At 38.7% G+C, this 22,903-nt stretch overlaps 1 protein-coding gene across 3 annotated transcripts in view; it reads right to left on the bottom strand.

Moving 5' to 3' along the window:
- The window catches only part of igf2bp2a (insulin-like growth factor 2 mRNA binding protein 2a), a 71,311-nt gene that overhangs the window by 42,321 nt on the left and 6,087 nt on the right, over positions 1-22,903 (bottom strand). Inside the window, exon 1 of one of the 3 annotated variants that reach the window (XM_028022331.1) lies at positions 3,163-3,184. The exons of the other annotated variants lie outside the window; for them this stretch is intronic. Coding sequence (XP_027878132.1) covers positions 3,163-3,167 — 5 coding nt within the window. The 5' untranslated portion in view covers positions 3,168-3,184. Of the gene's footprint in view, positions 1-3,162; positions 3,185-22,903 lie in introns of those variants that run through there. 3 annotated transcript variants of the gene reach the window in all.

Below are 22,903 nucleotides of genomic sequence, written 5' to 3'. Positions count from 1 at the left end.
TTCCTTCAAAGCTGCTTATTGTCAGCTTTCACATTAATAACATACAACCTGTTCGCTTAAGATTATCAGTGGATGGGGAGCTGGGGTCCGTTTCAGAAAGCATGTTTTGTGCCTGAACACAGAGCTCTGCTTTTGGTGAGACTTGGATTTTTCTGTTTATTTATTTGTCTGCTTTAGACTTTGTCTAATTAATAATAAATGTTATAGATAGCATTAACATAGCTGTAATAATGTAAAACAGAATTTTGCTATTCTATTTTGGAAAATAATAAATTTAGTTTAAAATAAATATTTAATATTGTGACTAAAAGACTTAAAATTCAAGCCACATTGCTATGCAAAGTTTTATGTTGGTTAGGAAATTAAGAATTCCTTTTTGATGGCAAAAAATTACTTTTGTCAATATATAATAACAGCTATTTACATTGAAGCCTACATTTAGTTTTTCCATGAAAAATATTAGTGATACTTTCCCCAGCATTTCCTACCCTGAATAAATATTATTTGTCCTTCCAGCTGTTAATGTGACATGAAAAAAAAAACAAAAAAACATCCTCACGAGCCCATTGGAAAACATACAGTGAATCTGCTCTCCTTCCCTAACCACATCTTACACATTTCATACTCTGCGCTGCAGAGTGAACAAAGCTGCTGCTCCGTGGCATTGCTAAACGTTTTATCTCAGCGTGTAGCTCTGAGGTGCCTGTTTCTGTTTCACTCCCAGACCTCAGTGGGCGAGGGCTCATCAGGATTCAGCAGGTTCACCTGCCCGTCTCTTACTTCACTCGATAGTGTGCGGTGTGGCTGCTCAGCAGGGAAGCGCATGCTTCTCTAATGTGAGCCGCAGCCTTCCTGTTGACATATGTCTCCTCTTGCTATCCTCACTTGCTCAGCTGGCTAATAAAAAAAATGTAAATACAGAAATGCGAAGCAGTGGGTTTTTTTTTGGTTGTTTTTTTTTATGTTACTTGACCTAGAGCGATGATTTAAGTCTGATATAGTGCACTGGAGTTTAGAGAACAATATTTTATATTTTCTGAATAGATTTAAGCAATTAATGCTCTAGTACAGAACTGCAGATATTAGCTATTTTATTTTTCATGACAAAAACTTGCATGTTTATACTGCATAAGGATGATTTTTTTGTCAAAAAAATTAGAGCCTTTTAGATTTAATTTACATTTCAGTTTTATGAGAATCTCACCATATAACTTTGAGTAAAACTACCACTGCCTTACAGTAAAATGGTATTTACACAAAAATGCATAACAAAAATGGCCTAAAAGCTTTTATTTAAAGGGAAATTCAAAGATAAATACCAGCATTGCTAAAATAAGATGAAATACAGCAAGAGAAATTCCAGTCATTCCAGAAGTTTGGACTTCTGGATCCAGTATCTTATAAAAATTACTGTAAACCACAGGAATGATGTGGGCCTAGGCCTTATTTTTAACTAGATTTGCAGTGAAAGTGATATATATATATACTGTATATATATATATATATATATATATATATATATATATATATATATATATATATACATGTACAGTTCATTTTAAAACATATATATGTCCAATCATTTTAACTTCCTTATAAAATTGCTCGGTTATAAGAAAAGGTTATATCATCTATATATTACCTTGAAAGAAAGGCCTAAAGTCAATATTCTCTAGTTAATTATTACCTTAAAATAACTAGTAAATCACTCAAATGCAGGCTACTATAAAAACTAGAAATCACATAATTAGAATGAGTAACATTGTGTATTTTAACTATTTTGGGGAATTAAAATTTAAAAGTAATTACAAAATATATTTGAGTGTAGAAACTAAATAAATGATTTATATGTATAGTTTATAGATTCTAATATAATTTTATTTCATTTAAAAATTTTAATTATATCTAAATGTTTTTACTAATAATAAAAAATATATCTTGACAAGTCAAATTTGCTCGTGTTTAGTCCCTCTTATGAGTTCATTTACATTTTTTCCAGTCATTCTCTCAGTGTTAGATACACATACATCACTTAATGAATATATTTGTCGTGTTGCTGAATGGTTTCATCCACAAGAAGCAATTCTGACACATCATGTGTCTTTGATCCATGTTTGATGTCTTCAAATCCAAACCTTCTGCCATCTTTACTTGCTCTGACTTTTTAAAACAGCACAACTCCAGTGTGCATCAGTCAGCAGGAGACTTAAAATAAGGCACAAATATGTTGCTCAAGGCTCATTTAGAGCAACAATCAATGGGTAAATGCGACTACTTACACTAACTCCCAATCATTTTTCAAAAACACAATTAAAATTCCAACACAGCAAATCATTTTCATTTCTAAATCATGTTGCATCTTGCTCACACGTTTTGCATGGAGAAAAACAGCCATGCAGGCCTATTCATGAGTGAGGTATGAAGAGTTCCTCCGTTGCTGCTGGAATCACCTAGCAGTGTTTCCCAGAGTCAAAGCAACACCGTCCTGCATGTTAAAGAAGATTCCCCGCTTTTACTCATCTGACGCTCTTTCATGAGTAACTAACTGACTTTTGCTGAGCTTGACAATGAGCCGTTGAGGTGTTTCACACCTTTGAATCAAGCGTGTTGTTTGAGCAACAGGCATGCAAAACGTGCAGGACGGCGTGTCCCAGGAACCACGGCTGGGCAACAATGTCCTACGACACAAAGCCAAAGAAAACACACATGGAGAAGTGATTCAAATGGACATGCAGTGTCATGTCATGTCCCATTCTGTGGACATCAAATGCCCGTTGGATCCTCCGCTCCACTCTGAGTCCCCTCCACAAAGCACGCAGTCAGCAAAGCCACTGACAGAACCACAGAGCCACAGCGCCAGCCTACAGGGACACAGCCCAAAACACACAACCTAACTTATAGCCAGCCGCCTGCTGCCTTCTCAGACCCACTGGCTGTCTCACACACCTCAGTGCTCGGAGTTACTGACAGGTGGACACCATGACATGCTGCTGCGGCGTGGTGAGGACCCGCTGTTGGCTGCTCCTCATGGCTGCTTCTGCTTTATGCCGAGCCGTGCGGCTTGCTCCTCAGGTCTCATCCTTTAATCTGCCAGCCATGAGGTACTACACCGGAGCTGGAGGGCTGAGCCCATAGGTGCACTTCCCAGTGGGGTCAACTTACAGCATGCACACACACCAATCAACAAGCCCTCGAACTGTTTGCCCGCCCGCTCTGCTGTACTCTCCTCTGCCTGTGTGTCGTCTCTCATCGTCCCTCTCTCTGCCCGCCTCACTTCTTCCTCCTGCTCCCCCTGGAGTCAGCCGGCTTTACTTGTACGCCCCTGCACACACACGCACACACGCCAACTCACACACCACATCTCCTCTGATTTCTCCCCTCCCCCTTTCTGCAGGTCAGCTACTCTTACAGAGTGAAAATTTGCTCTGTAACCAGTTGGAGACGAGTGTATGTTCAGTGTATGAGAAACTGAAGGGAAATTTTTTAAAAAAGAAAAAAAAAAACTTGTCTGTGAGTTGGAGCCGCTGTGACAGAGAAGCCCTGACTGTCCAAACACCGGCATGTAGTTTTGTTCTAAAGAAAGACCGTTACGCAATCCGGTTTCACTTTCGTTTTGAATAATTTTTGGAAAAATGTGTTTTATTTTTTGCTTTTTAACTGAATCACATCTGCAATCACATGAAAGATAAAGAGGTACGTGCAAATAACATATAAATACCTTTATTTAAACATTAAAAACTAAATACTCTGTAAAGGTTTAGAATTAAGTTGAAATAATTTCAGCACAGTGTAGTTATAAAAGGTTAAAAGTCCTCTCAGCACACTTTAAGCAAAAGCGACAGGCACAGTTTAAATCCAGTTACACACAATCCAATTCAGGTAATTCCGGTAATCTCAGATCAGAATAGGATGGTCCAAATATAAATTACATCTATTACTGAAATCTAATTTGCAAATCAACTAAGAATAAAAACAGCTGCAATCATTAAATATTTTTGCTAAAGTCCCATGCTATCAATTTGTACTAATACCCAGGATAAATATGTTTATAAATGTCTTATATTGTAGTACTACAGCAAATATCTAGAAAAATTTTACATTTAGTATTTAAAAAATATTATGGAATAAAATATGAGTTTTTACAAAATTACAACTGCAGTCCTTCTAATAACTTCAATTAATTTTGATACAATGAATTTAATAGAAAATGTTTCAATTAGATTTTGTTTTTTCAAAATTAAAAGCATAATAGGGGTTATAGATGCAAAATATTTTTACATCCTAAAAGTTGGCCAGACTGCTGATTAACTATTGATCTCTGACCCACAACTTACTGTATTATAGAAACCAATTTTTTTAGCCACCCGTTAAATAGGAAGGACAAGAAAAATCCCTTCGGGCAAATGTCTGTTGGTCTGAATGTCAGTTTGAGGAAAAGTGCTGCTAATGTAAACTTGCTTTTATTTTTTTGGTATGTAACAGTTCAAACTGAAAATGTTCAGGATGAACCTTCCAGTTTGGCAGGCATGTGTACCTAACCAATAAAACATTATTTAAAATGTGTGCATTTAGGTGGTTTATGCACAATACTTTTTGATTTCTTTTGCAACTTTGTGATTTTTGAGCCAAATGCAATCGATAGAGAAACAAATTGAACTTGGTTTGGCTAAGTTCAATTTGTCATAAATATTTTTTAATATAGTTTGCAGTTTGTTTTCTTAATTTATTTATTTATTGTTTTTGCCTTGTGCAGGCCTACATGAAAGCTGCATATCTGGATAAAAAACATTTATCGTCAGGTAACGTACATTTTCTAACTGTGAACTTTGATGATTATTTTTATATGCTTAGTTTTTACTAAGTCAAGAAAGATTCAAGATCATCCTTCATTGTTGAATAATTAATACCATATGATTTTTAATGCAAATTTACGCCTCTAATATCTACAATCAGAGCAATAAGAAATAAAAAAAAAACATTAACCACATTGCAGCTATGACAAATGAGGCTGGATTGATGTTTATCTTGCCACTAAGCATAGTGAAGAAGCTTGTAAGGGAGTTTAAAAAGGCTCTCTAAATTTCACAGATCAAGAGCTTAGCATTTTCTGTCAATACATCACACTTCAGCTATAAAACATCAGTTAATTTTAAAGCATTTGGACATTCTTACCAAGGTGGTAATCACAGTGAAGGGTGCCATTTGGGAACAACAGATTACTTCACCCTTATATCAAGCAAAACCTTTAAATGTAATTGGATTTATAGGAAATCAAAAAACAAAAAAAAACAACCTTTTGTTTTTTCAGGAGGAAAACGCCTGAGACTGAAAGGAGACCCAGCTATAATAAGGAGCCCAGACAAAAAGCCCTTTCACACAAGTGAGGGGAAGTAAAGTAAAGTAAATTAAGTCTGATAAGACATCCAGAGATTAAGAAGGGATAGGATTATGCATAGAGGGAGGATTTATGCAGGTAGGGTGGTAAGAAATTAAAGGTTTAAACTCTGAAGTGCAGCAACAGGCAGTACTGGTTCTGCTCCTACGTGCGGTGCTGTTTCTATAAGCCTCTATAAATGCAGAAAAAAGTGTCCACTGCATTAACTACATTGTAGTGCTTCTCTTCAGAAAACCTTCGATCTTCTTGTGCCATGTGACTCACATGTGACTGAAGTGGTATTTTCCCTGTCCGATTGTAATCCTGTATCTTCAAATCTGGATATGTTAGCATGCGCAGGTGATTATTTCAGCAATGATGCCTTTTAGTTGACAATTATCTTACATACAACAGATCAATAAATAATAAATACATCACTAAATATCTGGAGTTGACATTAGTACTTCATTATAAGAGCCTGACATTGTGAGCCAAAGGTAAGTTAGCAGAAACACGAGTACAGTGTCTTGCAAAAATATTCATCATCTAAATATTTCTTAAATTTTGTCACTTTGTAGCCACATCTTTCATTGTACTTTATTGGGAGATCCAGATATTCTATGCAGGTTTGTTGGAGAACATTAGAGAAAACCATCATCATGACAATCAAAGAACACATGGAGTTAAATTAGGTTAAGTGAATAAAAAAGCTTCCAAAGCTTGTAATATATCATACAGAGCTATTTAATCTATCTTTAGAAACTGACAAGTTGAGAAATTAGAGCATTAGCTGGAGAAGCAGTCAAGAGACCCATAATAACTCTGGGGGAGCTGCAGAGAGCCTCAGCTCAGATGCGTAAATCTGACAATCTTAACAACTAAACGACTTGAAACTTGGGCAGAGCTTCACCATCCAGAAGATGAAGCCTAAATTTGCAGCTAGAGCTACCACAGAACGGTTTAAATTTAAACATAGTAACGTGTCTAAACAGCTGAGTTAAAGTCCAGACCTAAATCAAATCGAGAATCTAACCATGTGTCATTTTCTTTCCATTTTACTGTCCTGCACTACTTTGTGTTGGTTTTTGACATGAAATCCACATGCAATAAATTGGCTTTTGTGACCTGAACACAACTAAATGTGAAGAAGTTGAAGGCAGGTGTGAAGGTAAGGCTCGGCAGGAGGTGAAATAATGAAAAGATGGCCAACTGAAATAGTTTTGTGATGAACAAGACTCGCAAAGAAATCTCAGCTTCATGTTCCAAGCACAACAAAACCTCAAGGAGACCTACAGCGTTACTTAGCAGGACAAACAGAAGCTAAAATAACCTTCTATCGCAATGCGAACATTGAAAAGTGCCACCTGAATTGCAATCAAAGCATTAATTAAAGATGAAAGGGAGGTCAGTTGTGTGGTTTATGATTCATCAGAAAGAACCTTCCAGGGTTCATTCGGCTAATTTCACAAATATTTGTAGCCCTGCTTGATCTTACGACACTCCTCCTCCACACAGGAACACCAAAACAAATCTGCAAGCATTTAAAGGCGGGCTGCTTTCATCTTTCCTGGCAGAATACACGTGAGGCTGGTTTGCCTCATGAAGTTAAAGACGGGGGTCATTAGGAGAGAGGGCAGCGCTGACAAACCAGGAAGTCCGTTCTCAAAGCAGAACTGACACTGGAGCATGACAGAAGCACACAATGCATTCAGATCATTGTCTTTTGTGATCATCCAGAGTGTAATATGTAAAATTGATGCCAGATATCTACATTCATTGTATAAAAACCACAATTGTTTATTTTTGTCTAGCATTGAATCACACTAAACTTTTTTTTCTATTTTATTACTGCAGTTATTTCTGTTTGTAATTACAGAATGACAAAAGATGCATTATAAAACTATTTTTTTTACAAAACCCAAGGCATGACATCATGTCAGACAGGTTAACTCACAACAGTTGAATAAAATAAAGGAGCGTCTGTGGATATATTTTAAAATATCAGGGACAGAATTGTGTACATTAGTTTATCCTTAGGCGCTATTTGGAGGTGCAACGTTCATCTGTTCAAACATTTATACATGAGTATAAACAGCATGGGGGATTTCCTGCTATCACACCGTTGGAGAAAGGAGTCGGCTTCTATGTGCCAGAGATGAACATGCATGGCTGTGAAACATGCAAATCAACCCCAGAACAAACGCAGAGAACCTTATGAAGATGTGGATCATCATGATGCGTAATCTGAAAGACCACTCAGCATGAAAGAAGACATTACTCAAAGTCAATGTAAAATGCCAAATCACAGGGGGCTGTATGAAATTCAAAAATCTAGTGATGTTGTGAAATATTATCAGCTGCCACAAATCCACATATTCCTCACTCTGCTTGCTCTCTTCTATCATAATGAAGCTCCGACATGCTGTGTGACCTTTATTATCTTGGGCGTCATCATCAGGTGTGCACGCTTCCTGTCCAACAAGGTGAATATCTCATTGACTCCCGACACTTAAATCAAATAATGCAACGATACTGCATTCAAATGAGTGCAATATTAATATGGCACATACTGATGCTGTAGTATGTTGAGTAATCATCAGACAAAACTGAAACTTAAGTATTACATTGGGAGGAGAAAGGGGGAGCTTGCAAGCCAGAGAAAACAATGTTGATGCATGGAGGAGGATGCATTATGTTATGTAAGAGCTTTGCTGCAGGAGGGACCGGTGCACTTCACAAAATAGATTGCATCATAAGGGAATTATAGCAATGTTTGAAGACGTCAGCCAGGAAGGTAAAGATTTAAGAACAAATGGGTCTTCCGCAAGGATGATGACCCAAAGTATGCCCTCAAATTAGTTACAAATTGGTTTCAGAACAACAAAGTTAATGTTTTAGAGTGGAATCACTAAGTCCAGATCTCAGTCCTGTAGAAAAACTGTGAGCAGATTTGAAAAGGCATTTGTGAGAAAGGCGGCCTACAAATCTAAGTTTCACCAGTTCTGTCAGAATGGATGGGCTGAAATTCCTGCAAACTATTGTGAGAAACTTGTGGAAAGAAAACATCTGACCCAAGTTTAAAAGGCAGTTCTATCTGATACTGAGGAACTGTGTTTAAACATCTGAATCTGAGAAGTTTAATTAAAATCTCTCTCTCGCTTTTTCTCTCTTTCTCTCTCTCTCCCTTGCTCTCTCTGTCTCTTTCTCTCTGTCTTTTGTTTTTAGCCAGCGGAAATTTTTTTTGTGTAACTAATTGACCTTAAACTGGGATGGGTTAGTCAGATTTAACAATCTGACAATCTGATTGTTAAATCCTAGTCAGATTTAACAATCTGACTAGGAAAAAAGAGAGAGGAAAAGAAATCATACAATGTATGTAAATACTACCTGGTTTCAACTGTTCAAGCAAATATCTAAGGTCAGAGTGAAAATAAAAGCAAGCCAGAGCTGGTGGGAGCTGATGGGTATGGTCTTTTTGAGTGCTGATATTTGTTAACAAAAAAAAAGGCCCATCTGTGTTTGGGAGTTTGAGTGAGAACCTGCGAGATCCCATCTTTTGCAACGTGCTGTAAGCGCTCAACAAATGAACAAATGCCTGAAGTGGGCGTACATCCATCAAAAGGGCGCACCAATTACGCCTGAAAAAACAATCCTGAGTCCAGCTAGATTAGACTCCTTTGTTTTCCTAAAGTGCAGCACATCTGATGCATGATCTTCGGTGGCTCCACATCTCCACCGCTGCCTATCGGACATCAAACCCGCCTTTGAAGCTTGTCATTTTACATCTCTGTAATTTATCGGCCCGCGACGTCAAACTAGCGGAAACCAAGCCGCCTGGAGTCAGTCCCCACACCACTTGAAACAAAATCGTCTCAGAAACGGACTGCCTTCTTCCCACTTCGGTAGGATACCAGTGGCACACACACTCACACACACACACACAGGCATCTACTGTACTGTTGAGGAATCTGAATAGCGGTAACCACAACTCCACTAAGAATAACCTGCCTGTCTTGGTTACACTATCTGATAGGGCGGCTCACATTCAGCTTATAGTACATAACATACAGTTGTACGCTGGTTACACCCCCTTATGCATGCGTTGCCGTTCCGCTGCGTGTATGCCGGAGGAGTGGTGACTTTGAGAGCTGGAGGGAGGAAGCGAGAGGCAATATTACACGCCATCTATCTAGGTGGTATGCTGACACAACACATGCACATGCGAGGAGGAGGAAGAGGGATGGAGGAAGGGAGTGCTGCAGAAAAATGGTAGTGGAGTCTAGGTACATTTCTTTTGTTCAGACTGAAAAAGGACAAAAATGATTTAAACACTCACAGAATTTCATTTAATTTGTTGATTCACTTCAGCCATATAAATAGAAGAAAATACATGTTGCACCCCTTACAGGGTAGAGGGAACTAAGAAGAATGCATGTACATATACCCACAATATATACAGTAATCTGCATACAATTTTTAAAAAAGTAATTATCTAGTTCATCTTCTCAATGTTATTTGATCTGTATTTATACATGAGCAACAATAAGTATAGCTCCAAAGGGAATGGAAAGAAGGCAAACCTCAGAGCAAAATTATGTGGTTGCTATTGTGTCAGATTTGCAAGATATTATGAGTTATAATGTAATAAACATACAACCCTGACAGAAATTACAATCATTTTGATACCTGTACAGTACAATGTGCTTATATTATATACCGAATCATGTACATATGCGTTTACAGAGTAAATATTCTATACATACATATTGCCTTTAGTGAATGATACATTTTATTGTCAGTACACTAGATTACTGTTATTCCATCATCGCCACATTTTTATACTTAAATTTAAGTATCATCGCCACATTTTTATACTTAAATTTATGAATTATGTTATATAGTGTAGAGATATACTGTATTTTCCAATACATAAAGTTACACATGGTGATACCATGACAATATAGGTGTTGGTGGTAATCATAATTAGAGGTCCTGAAGGGGAAAAAAGCAACTTTAGCAACATTATTCGTACAGCAGCAACCTCAATAACTTCCCCAACCTGCCTTCTCTGCAAGAAAGTATGCATGGCTGCCCTGGCATCAAATATGTACCAGCCTGGTGAGCTGACGACGCCCACTGCTTTACTTTGTTTTAACGCCCACTGTTTCATCTTGAAGACTGAACTATAGGACACAGTCTTCAGCTTTAACTGGATAAGTGTCAGGGTGTGCTTGATTTAACCCGGCACAGACAGGACACCCATTGGGTCACATCATAACGCTGTTTAAATGCAGCACAGCCAGAAGACGGAGAGGGACGGATCACAGCCGCTCGGCATCAATCTGCAGAACTCGATGATGGAAGCGTTCACGTATGTTCAGAAAGGTTTGCATGTGTTGTTTCAGTCACTGACAATGTCTGTGTGTGGACTGATAAAAGGGTAGTTTAAAAAATGTGTCACTGGTTGACTGGTAGCAAAGTCTTAAAAAAGGCACAACGCCAAAGTCAATAATATTTAGCATTAAACCATTTAGAGCACATGTGTCAAACTCAGGGGCTGCACAGTGGCGCAGTTGGTAGCACTGTTGCCTTGCAGCAAGAAGGTCCTGGGTTCGATTCCCGGCCGGGGTCTTTCTGCATGGAGTTTGCATGTTCTCCCTGTGCATGCGTGGGTTCTCTCCGGGTACTCCGGCTTCCTCCCACAGTCCAAAAACATGACTGTTAGGTTAATTGGTCTATCTAAATTCTCCCTAGGTGTGTGTGTGTGTGTGTGAATGGTTGTTTGTCCTGTATGTCTTTGTGTTGCCCTGCGACAGACTGGCGACCTGTCCAGGGCGTACCCCGCCTCCCGCCTGGAACGTAGCTGGAGATGGGCACCAGCAACCCTCCTGACCCCATTAGGGACAAGGGTGAACAGACAATGGATGGATGGATGGAGGGTGTCAAACTCAAAGCCTGCAGGCAAAACCTGACCCACGGAAGCTATAATGTTTTAATAGTTTGTTGATAAGTATTTTTATTCAATATAAAAAAGTTAATAAATATTTGTATCTATATATTTTGAGGACGTTCATGAAAATCCGTTTGATACCCCTGGTTTAAACTTCAAAGCCTTTTCAAGAAGATACAAGAGATTTTTCTCCAAGGTTTTTTTCCTCTGCAGAGAAAGTATTCCTTCCGTCCTCCCCCACTTGGTGCTGCGAGCTGTTAGCCAGTTGTGTATCGAGCCCATTCTCAAAGTGAGAATGTGTTGGTGTATCACATCCAAACACAAGTGTGATCATTTGAAAAATTTCCAGTAGCTAAAACGACATACGATCAGGCTACAGGCTGCTTAGAGTGGTGCGATCCCCTCCCTCACCTGTTGCTGCAAGCTGCCAGTCAGCTGCTTATAGTGTCCAAAAGACAAAGGTGGTCTTTTGAAAGTATTCCAGTAGTAAATACCACATAAGATTTGAACACTGAAAAGTTTAGAGTAGCTCATTTTGGTTTTAAATTTTATCTCAAACACTATGAAACTGTGGTATTTACACTCAAGGTTATCATACAGTAAGAATCTTTAGCCTGCAAGAGATATGTTCTTAGATACAATAATAGTTTTATATCTGTTATTTCCACAGATTGGTGGTATTCTTGTTTAAGGTTATCAAACGCATAGAAGCATAAACAGGCAGGTGCCAGATCAGAGCTGTTGGTATTCCCGAATCCTTCCATATTCAGGAAAATATTCCAGGTGTATTCTGGGAAATAGCAGCGAGTTCAGTAGCAAACAACACCGTGAGACTACAATGTTCTCATTTTATTATGCACTTCTTCACCTCTATCACAACAGCAATATTCCACCACTCCTCCGGCAAACAGATTCTGTTGTGAAAAAAATAAGAGGACCTTCAAAGTCACCCTTTCACCCGGCAACTTCCTGTTCTTGTTCTCCGTCCACCCACGTCTTCCTTGCCGTCCCTCTCGCTCGCACAGAGCATGCTCTGTCCTTCTCTCCCAAAGTGACGGACTGGGCCACTTGGCAGGAAGACAGATGGAGTCGTCCTACTCTGCAGCACCTGCCTGGCCCACATTACCCAGCTCATCTCTGGCCTCAGCAAATCAGAGGGGGGATCAGGCACAGCTGCGTAAAACAACAGGCTTCGCGGCGTATCACAGCAGCCAAATACAAAACAGCACTTCTGCTGAGACTACAGGAGAGCCCAGCGAGCGCTGCGCTACGCTGCAGAGGCCCGAGCAGCTCTGGAACACGCAGGAATGTTGCAAATACGGTGGCCCTGAGCTGAGTTACAGACCAAACATGTGACAAAATACAGCAACATTAGAGAAAACACAGCAAAAATAAAAGATATTACTGGCACAACAAGCCGTGGTGTAGCAGATGTTATTGCAAATATTAACTAGCTTTGTTACTTGTCTGGGTGGCACCTTTGTAATTTTTTGTTTATTTGTATTGTTTTGGGAATTTGTTTTAGGTATAAACATTCAAACAATGCAATTTTGGAAATGAAAATAACAGCATCTCATAAAACACAAAGAGAGGACATTTCACAGAAATCCACTCAATTAAATGGACTTAAGGAAAAATTTTAAACCCAATCGCATTACAGAATAAACAAATTAAAAAGCTGCAAATATTTCTTTTTAAATCTAAAAAATATGCCATAACCCAATCCTAAAACACACATTTGTAGAAACAAAAAGTTACCTTTGCATTTATAAAATTATTATTAAAAATGATATAAGTATATGAAGAAGAAAATAGTTTCTGGTTTATAAATACAGCATATTTTTTTAATTAAATTTTTTGTGTGTTTTTCAGGGTTTTGGGCGTTGTGTATGTGTGTATTTTCTGTTTTGTTTGCTCCTATTCTTTTTTTTTTTGTTGTTTTGTTTATAAAATGATTGATAGAGATGCACCAATCAAATGGTCAAATATTGTTTTTTCTTCTTTATTTGCTCTTTTCTGATACTGAAAAATCCATTTTCACCATGATTAATGCAAAATACACAGAACACTGTTTACTTTTAATCAATATATGCATCAACCAACAGCATTTGCTATGATTCACTTTTTTGAGTTTAATAAAATCTGACAAAGGTAGTAGGTATGTGCTTAAGTGTATAAAAGGATATTATGTTGTTACTCATTCATTTTCTATTGGAATTACAATTACTAGCTCCACAAAAAAACATCCAGCACATTTTTTTCTCCCTATTTTTGAGTGTTGTAGTCCTTAGAAAAAGATTCTGAAAATCAGAAATCTGTATTAGTCAGAAGACCCCAGGGGATGCATCTCTACTGATTCCACAAACATTGTAAACATCCAGACTACAGAGCAGCTCTAATAATCTGGGAGCTGAATGGCATCTGAAATCTAAAGCGTTTCCCTCAAACAAAAAGGACAACTAAATCTGGAGAACAAAGACTTTCGGATCGGGGTTTCAAATCCAACTTCCTGTTCAAGGTGAAAAGAGAGATGCATGTTCTTAAAATATATAACCTGCTCCGTGTAAAGCTGCTGTATTTTCATACACGTCAATCTGAACGCTGAAGGTCAGATGCGTTTGAGCTGGTAACTGTCAAGGATAGCGACGGACTGATATGGGATTGTGCATGATTTACAAATCCATCCCAAAGCAGAATTTAAAAACTCCCACACATCCTGCAGAGGCAGGACAGCCTGAGCAGTGGGAGAAGAAATGCTGCCCTCTATCAGCGGCACTCATTCCTCCCCACGCAGGAGCAGAAACACACAATCTAACCCAAGACGGTATGAGGGGCCGTTTAGGACAAAATTTACGTTTTGTCTCTCACACACTACCAAAAGGTCTCGCATACTCCAAAAAAATAGCCACGCACACTCCAAAAAATTACGTTTTGTCTCTCACACACTACCAAAACGTCTCGCATACTCCAAAAAAATAGCCACGCACACTCCAAAAAATTACGTTTTGTCTCTCACACACTACCAAAAACTCTCGCATACTCCAAAAAAATAGCCACGCACACTCCAAAAAATTACGTTTTGTCTCTCACACACTACCAAAAAGTCTCGCATACTCCAAAAAAGTAGCCACGCACACTCCAAAAAATTACGTTTTGTCTCTCACACACTACCAAAAAGTCTCGCATACTCCAAAAAAGTAGCCACGCACACTCCAAAAAATTACGTTTTGTCTCTCACACACTACCAAAAACTCTCGCATACTCAAAAAAGTTACATTTTGTCTCTCACACACTACCAAAAACTCACGCATACTCAAAAAAAATAGCCACGCACACTCAAAAATTACTCACGCACATTCAAAAAATACTCAAATTGCGTATACACACACTACTAAAATGTCACACACACATTCACAAACGTTAACTTTCTCGCTCACATACACTACTACCAGCTCGCTCACATACACTACTACCAGCTCGCGCACATACACTACTACCAGCTCGCGCACATACACACAAACGTTAACTTTCTCGCTCACATACACTGCTAACAGCTCGCACACACACAGACGTTTATCTCTCACATACACAAGACTAAAGTTGAACACACACACAGTACTAAGACTCGTTTTATGTATGTGTGAGAGCGAGACTCTTTATGAATGTGTGAGAGCGAGACTCTTTTTGAATGTGTGAGAGCGAGACTCTTTATGAATGTGTGAGAGCGAGACTCTTTATGAATGTGTGAGAGCGAGACTCTTTTTGAATGTGTGAGAGTTGTCACGGAAGAGGCGGGGCATAATTTTTGGATCAAACTGCGCATGCGTAGATCCTAAACTATAAGTTTTGATTGTTGACTCACTGTATGTTCTATTACTTAGTATATTTGTGCTTTTAAATATATATAGGACGTTTAACTTTCTTGTAGATTAAATGTGCTATAGAAATAAATGAATCTGATTGATTGATTAAAAATAGCAAAATTGCTGTAGTACAATCTGTCCACTGGGTGCCAGTATTACAGGAATTATTAACCGGCGCCAACTAGTGCCGAAGAAGAAAGAGTTTGCTATACCGAACATGGCTAACTCTAATTGTTTAAAATGGCAGCTGCCTGACCAATTCTCTCTCGTTTCGAATTAGAGTTAGCCATGTTCGGTATAGCAAACTCTTTCTTCTTCGGCACTAGTTGGCGCCGGTTAATAATTGTATGTGAGCGAGCTGGTAGTAGTGTATGTGAGCGAGAAAGTTAACGTTTGTGTGTATGTGCGCGAGCTGGCAGTAGTGTATGTGCGCGAGCTGGTAGTAGTGTATGTGAGCGAGAAAGTTAACGTTTGTGAATGTGTGTGTGACATTTTAGTAGTGTGTGTATACGCAATTTGAGTATTTTTTGAATGTGCGTGAGTAATTTTTGAGTGTGCGTGGCTATTTTTTTTGAGTATGCGTGAGTTTTTGGTAGTGTGTGAGAGACAAAATGTAATTTTTTTGAGTATGCGAGAGTTTTTGGTAGTGTGTGAGAGACAAAACGTAATTTTTTGGAGTGTGCGTGGCTATTTTTTTGGAGTATGCGAGACCTTTTGGTAGTGTGTGAGAGACAAAACGTAAATTTTGACCTAAACGGCCCCTCATAAGACGGGGGTGGGGGAGAGAAGCACGCGCATGTGTTGATCTCGTCCTCGGAAGTCCTTTTCCCCCCGTCTTCCTTTTCCATCAGAGACAGAGGAAGCACAATGGTCAGACTGCTGAAAGGTTGTGCCGGCGGCCCGGCTGTGTGTGGAGGTTCTGTTGGGGCCGGCGGCGGCTCCGTCGCATACATATGGAAAGGGATGGAAGTTAATACAGAAGGGTCACAGAGGAGTTGTGAGTGTGACCACAGAGGTCTACACAGGCACCTTCCTAACTTATATATCCACTGACATGTAAAATCAGGGCTCTGATCCGTTCACCAGGGGATGGGAGGAAATCACAATCCTAACACAACTGAAGCAGTGTTTTCAATGCTTAACTAACCTCCTTGGGCTCTGGATCTATTTCCCTAAAAAAAAAAAAAAAAAGGCCTCCATCCTTCAACCTTTCTTCCTTTAACTCAGCCAACCACTCAAAACCAGTTCCCATGGCAAAGCGGAGCACCTAACCTGCAACAGTTGGAAGTGAATACACACACGGAAGTAGACACACATGCAGGAGCTCAATGGTTGCACTTTTGCTCACACACCATGCTGTAAATGTCAGAAGACTGCGCCTCACTATCCTTCAACATTTTAGTGGTTCACAGAGAGTCAGCATCAGAAAAGACCCTGGTATCAGGAGAATCTGCTCCAGCTGCATTGAAAGATTGCACAAAAAAAAACTCTGTCCATGATGCTGCTCTTTTACAGCTCATCTGGATGAGACCAACTGGAAATTTCTGAATAATGCAGCAGAACTAGTTCTCAGACATTGGCTAATTACTGGTATGAAAATGTACTAAAGGTTTCAAAAGATTTCTGTCACGCCCTTTTTGAGGTTTTAAATCTCCTGGCTGAATAGAGAATACCTGCTCCTACTGTGCACAGCCAGTCTGCTAGCTAAAGGAAAGTTTCTGCACTTTTTGTTGACATTTTAACGTCCTATACAAGCAGCTGGTGTAGATAGCACAGCTAGCATCACTAATTCAGTGTACATGTAGGTCTGTACTTTGACTCTGAGATTCCGAAAAGCCTGCCAAGATTTCAAAACACAGCATGTTTAATGACAGGCAGAGGTTGAAAGCTCAAACTGCTGCTATAGTTTCAGCTTTGTTGTTATTTATTTAAAGTTGTCCACAAAGACGTTCAGAGTTTCCTGTAAAACAGATTCATACAACTCTTTTACTTCATTTACAAGCACGTCGCTATTACTGAAAATAACTCATATTTAGGTCTGCGTCAGTCAGTTATTACTGACTGACTGTAATAGTGTAATAGAGGGGTGTTGTTGGTGGTCACTTTGGTGTATCAGAATAAGACAGGATTTTTGAGTTCCTGACCTGCTGCTCAACAGCCAAGGTCAGTGAAACTGAGAATCTGCAGATTCCAGCCACTGGCCACTTGTTCTGTGCATCTTTGCAATTGTTCATAATGAGATACAAGAGAAACGGCCAAAATCACCAAAATTTTCTCCAGCTGAGATTTTCGCACCCAATTTTTGCTGTGCACTACACGTCAGCTAGCTGAAAGAAGGTGACTACACTTTCACTTGCTTACAAGTATGAAAAATTTGTCTGGTTCAAAAAACAAGGATCATGGCCTGGAAACTAAAGAATCTCAACCGTCACTTTTATTAATTTAACACTGTTTGCACTGTTCCCGTATCTTTATTTCCTTTCGTCTAAAGTTAATATATTTAAATTTTATGTATGTAGAATGTGAGAACTTAAAAATGAAGTCAAATTCCTTGTCTCTGCTCACAATCACTGCCAACAAACTGATTCTGATTACTTAGAAAGCAGAAGCCATGACTAATTAATCAACTAAAATAAGCTTCTTATGCTTGTGCAAGTCCAAATAGCAAGATCAAAAAGTTATATATTGTATTACTTTACCAAAAATAATCACATTGTGCTGTTAGTTGAAGTTTGAGTAGTTGCTGTTTTTATGTTCTAGATAAAAGCAATTTAATCCTGCAAAGCATTTTTTGCAGTTACCATAAGAATCTCATAATTGTTCAAGCCAACTTACAATGTATCCTGCTTGATCTTGAAGTGATTGTCTGGTTCTGAAAATGTGTTAATCACAAAATAATGTCTTTCATAGTTTGACCTTTGTGGTGTATAAGAACTCAGATTGTAGCACCAATATCTTTTATTTTTGTCACATCATAAATGTGCACTGAAATCTTGCACCCATAGAAAACATTGTCAGTTTTTTTCACAATTTAAAGCCCTAACAACACTTTCTGTGGATGTCATTTTCCTCTAAGGAAGAAAGCTTGATTTGAATAGTGTAGGTGGCATCTTCACTTCAGCGAGCGCCATGATATTGTGTGATGGGTTTGGCATGTAGATTTGATTTTTCACTTGCCAGGAAACTGTTCTTTGAGAGCTCTCTGGAAGAGGAGCTGCTTCTGCCTGTATACCCTGAGCTGCGTGCTGATGCTCATTTTAAGTTTTTCCTTTTTTTCTTTTTTTTTACTGAGTCTGATGCAAACTTTGCTTTACAAGCATGGACAAGTCTAGATTCTGCACAATTTACAGAGTGCATCAATGATCTTCTTTTTCATTGTTGCCTCTGTCTTACTTGTGTCTTACTTGTCACTTGTAGCTGCTCCATCTTTCCAATAGCACTTTGTTGCTGATCAGCTGAGAATGCAGCATTACTTTTTATCATCATGTAATACCAAATGTTACAAGTAGCAATATGACGTGGAAAAAGAGTTTGCAAATAGTTGTTTTTCCTTGTAGTACCCAAAAGCCACCATTCCTCAATCTTTTAAGTGCAGCTTCGGGCTCTACTATTAAGTCTCTTTACTTCTGCTGGGTACAAAATGCAGGGTTCTCGAATCCTGAATAAAATTCCAAGCAAATTGTAAATTCAGTCACAGTCTAAAGGTCTCAGAGGCTCAGAGAAAAATGAGTGATAAAAGCCAAATAGCATTAAGAAAATCAAGCTTCAGACATCTGTTTGTTTGTGATTGTGAAGATTTGTTTTTATGCCTTTTTTGTCTTTAAGTGGCATTTTAGAAAATATTTAGCAGCTACTGTGGAACTTTTGTGTTTTTCAGGTTTACTTGTGGACTTGCACAATATCAATGTGCCTGATCTCAATTGCTAAGGCATGCTTGAATAGAATAATCACAGCGTTGTTGTATTTCCAGGTAGATACCTTAATGCGTTCCATGAAAATAATTAATCTGACCAGTAGAATGGATGCTTGTACTGGTTAAGAACCAGTAGAAACAGTTTAAAACCTGATACTCCAACAAAATGCTTAAGCTCACAGAAAAAGGAAAAGTGGAAAACAAGGTGAAGAGTTTCAAAAAGTAATCAATATAACCATTCCAACTATCAACAACCACCATGCAGCATCAGTTTCTGTATTTTTTTCTAATTTTGAAAACAGTGTAACACGCAACATTACACCTCAAGCATGTGTTGTGCACTGCCAGTTGGCTGGCTGAAAGGAAGGTTTCTACACCCTCTCCTTACTTACATGAAAGTAAATATTTATGGTAACAAAAAGGATGGATAGTCACCCTCCTACCAAATTTAGTACCTATCTATTCTACATTTCCGACTCTGGTCTATCCCATTGCAATCAATCTGTGACGCCAATTAGCCTTTAATAAGCTTTCACAAGAGGAATTTCAAGAGGAATATGTTCCATCTTTGGATCCGATGTCAATTCATTCTGAAAAGACAGGAGAATTTTTTAAAGACCAAAAATCCCAAATCAAGCCGTCTATATGACCAGCTGTGGGTCGTCAGCCTTTCCTCTGAGAATTTAAGTCTCAGCTCCGTCTCAAACCTGATTGGCTCCTTTAGATGCTTCACCTGTTCGAAAACCATCAGGGGTCTTAAGTTGTACCAGCGAAGCAGTTTTATATGGTGATGATACGGCACAAGCACGGGGGAGAGGGGGTTCTGCCAGTGTGAGAAATGCCACCTGCTGCACGCCTCAGCTGCCCACCCTCTCAGAACGCCACACCCTCGTTAGCCCGCTGTGACAACCAGCTTCACTGAAAGCCTGGAAGTGCTCAGCTTTATATCCAAAATGAAGCAGTCAACATTTCTGTCTCTGCTCTGTCATTTCTACGTGACTTCTCTGTTCCTATGCTGAACACGGACAAAAATCCAGCAAACAAGGGGGGTCGCTGAAGACAAAGGAGAGACCTTGCATCTTTGAATTTTATTTTGTCTCCAGTAAAAGAACTTGAGTACAGACTCGTAATCCTGATTTATATCTCATTAAATCACATCCAACAAATTTAAGGATGCCAGCGATTCATAAAAGCCTGATTAGTGGCTATACCTCGAACATCTGCTCACATCAGTGTCTGAATGAGATGAGAGCAGCCCCACTTTTCCCTTTCTGTGTCTTGATAGACGACTATGGATGGACCAGCATGAGATTTTCAAAGTGTGAAAATCTTCAGAAAAACACAATAATTTCACAGTATCATTTAAATTAATGATAACTTTTGTGACATTTGTGTGTTACTTTTATCGAACTTTCCCATTTTTTCTTTGTATCCTATGTACTGCACTTTAGGATACTACAGAGTTGTAAAGTTGCTTGAAACCATTTTCATACAAAGTATAAAAAACTACTTTACTTTTGTTTTTCCACATGGTCTAAAATTAAACCAGGCTAAACCTTTAGAGCAGTTAGAATTAGCAAACACAACTCTAGTTGCTGAATTCAACAATAAGAAGAGATGAATTTAAACTTTCTTTAAATTCAGATTTTTTGCAGACATTATCCTTGTATTTGGAAGAAGTTTGTCGAGATCTTTGCCAATTCCTCCTGATAGAACTAGGGTAACTGAGTCAGGTTTGTAGGTCGCCTTGGTCACACTCACCTTTTAACTCTTCCCATGAATTTTCTATGTGATTAAGACTGGACTTTGTAATGGCCACTAAAAAACACCGACTTTGTTGTCCTGAGGCCATTTTGTAACTAATTAGGTGGTAAAAAAAAAAAAAAAAGACCTTTTTCTAGTTAAGCTTTAACTTCCTGGTTGATGTTTTTATATGTTGCTTCAATATTTCAACATAATGTTATTTCCTCATGATGCCATACATTTTGTAAAGTGTACAAGTCCCACTTACATAAAAAAAACACTCAAATAGCATTACACTGCCACCCACATATTTCACCATTCAGGTAATACTCTCAGTCTGGCAACCTTCACCATTTTTCTCCAAATCAATATGGCAAAATTCACCCTATGTCTCCAAAAATGAACACCTTAATCTCTCTATCTGGCTTTCATGTTCCTTTTGGAATAATGACTTCTTCATTCCCGAGTAGCCTGTGAGATACCATTTGTTTCACTGTGGATAATGACTCTTTTTTTTATTAGCTTCAGTCAGTTAAAACTGATTAAAACTTTCTGTTTCTTTTCACATGTAATTTTCACAACTTTCTTTTGCTTTTCACATATTTCACAAGAAAACGCACTCATCTCTGAGACGCAGAATCTGTTTTGTTTTCTGAAAGTGTAATGGCTGGACCGATAGAGGAAACACACTTTGTTCATCTACGCTTCTCTTCCTGATAACTTGGATGATGTCTTGAGTTTTCCATCATGTCACACAAGAAAACTCCATTTAACTTAAATGTTGTGCATTAATGTCTCAGAATAAAGTCATGATATCATCGCCAGGGCTTTTCCAAAATTCTTTGAAGGCTTAATAGACTTAGTTTATGTAAACTTGTTAATCTAAGGATGGCAGCAAAATGTTTTTAATAAATTATCTGTCCTATGAATTTATCATTTAGCAAATAGAAATTCTTTTGATGATTCTAACGGACCTAAAATTAAGAAAATTAAAATTTTATTTAATGTCAGACGGGGAGAAAATAAAGTTGACGCGTTTTCGTACCGTGAGATACCTGGTTTCAACTACAGACCTTCTTTCAGTAAGCTGACGAGCAGTGTGCGGGAACAGGTAGGGGAGGGGCAGCACTGCATTACTTAATGCACCACACAGCCAAAGGAGACTCTGGCCACTCCGGCGTCTTCTTTTACATCTCAATAAAAGAACATTAAATGGTAGGAATAGTGAGACAGAACAGTTTTGTTTTCTAGCCCATAGAAAACCTTGACACAAGTAAGTAACTGTTCCATGTGCAGCCAAAATTAACATTTCTCTTTTCTTCTCCTCAAACAGCTGACCTCCATAAGCCAATAAGAATAAATCATCAAGGACAGATTTTCGCGAAGGCTGTTTGAATGAAAATGGCTGAAGTAGCTCTGCTCCAGGAGGCTTTATGACACTCATCCCTAATCAATGAGGGGCTTACTTTGTGTCCATGACAGGCTGTATCCACATTAATATAACCACTCAGAGATTAAATAAGAAGACCCACAGCTCGTATGGCTGAAGCTGTCAGTCATCATGTGATTTCCCCTCAGGTGGAAACTTTCCGCTTTCAATTGTTGTATATTTCTTTATCTTAGTCACTGGCTAAGCCATCATCTCAGAGGGATCCTCCTCATCCCAGCCACACCTTCCACACCTCCTCATCACCGCATGCTGCTGTCCACAGTTCCTTTGCTGATTATTAAATCTTGCTTTTAATGAGTGTATCGCTACAGTAACGAATTAGTCATGCAACAGGTTGTACAGCAAGAAGAAGAAGAAAAAAAAGCTTACTGAGAAGTGGATCTCTACAGATGCTGCAGTGAAACACGTGGAAGGGTCGGATAAAAATATTAGAGAGCTTCCAACTCTCAGGAAGCTTAGACAACGATCTCACAGATCTGATAGGCACACTATGAATTTACAATTCTTTCACATCTGATCCTTGCTGCTCCCTTAAGCTACATGTGCTCTGACGCACTAGAAAGCCGGTTTCCACTTCAGGAGAGTGGAGGATAAAGAATTTTTTTTTTTA

The sequence above is a fragment of the Xiphophorus couchianus genome, chromosome 7, assembly GCF_001444195.1.
Source record: "Xiphophorus couchianus chromosome 7, X_couchianus-1.0, whole genome shotgun sequence".
Taxonomy (NCBI): Eukaryota; Metazoa; Chordata; class Actinopteri; order Cyprinodontiformes; family Poeciliidae; genus Xiphophorus; species Xiphophorus couchianus.
Note: the sequence above shows the minus strand (reverse complement) of the source record. Positions and strands in the feature narration are given on the sequence as shown.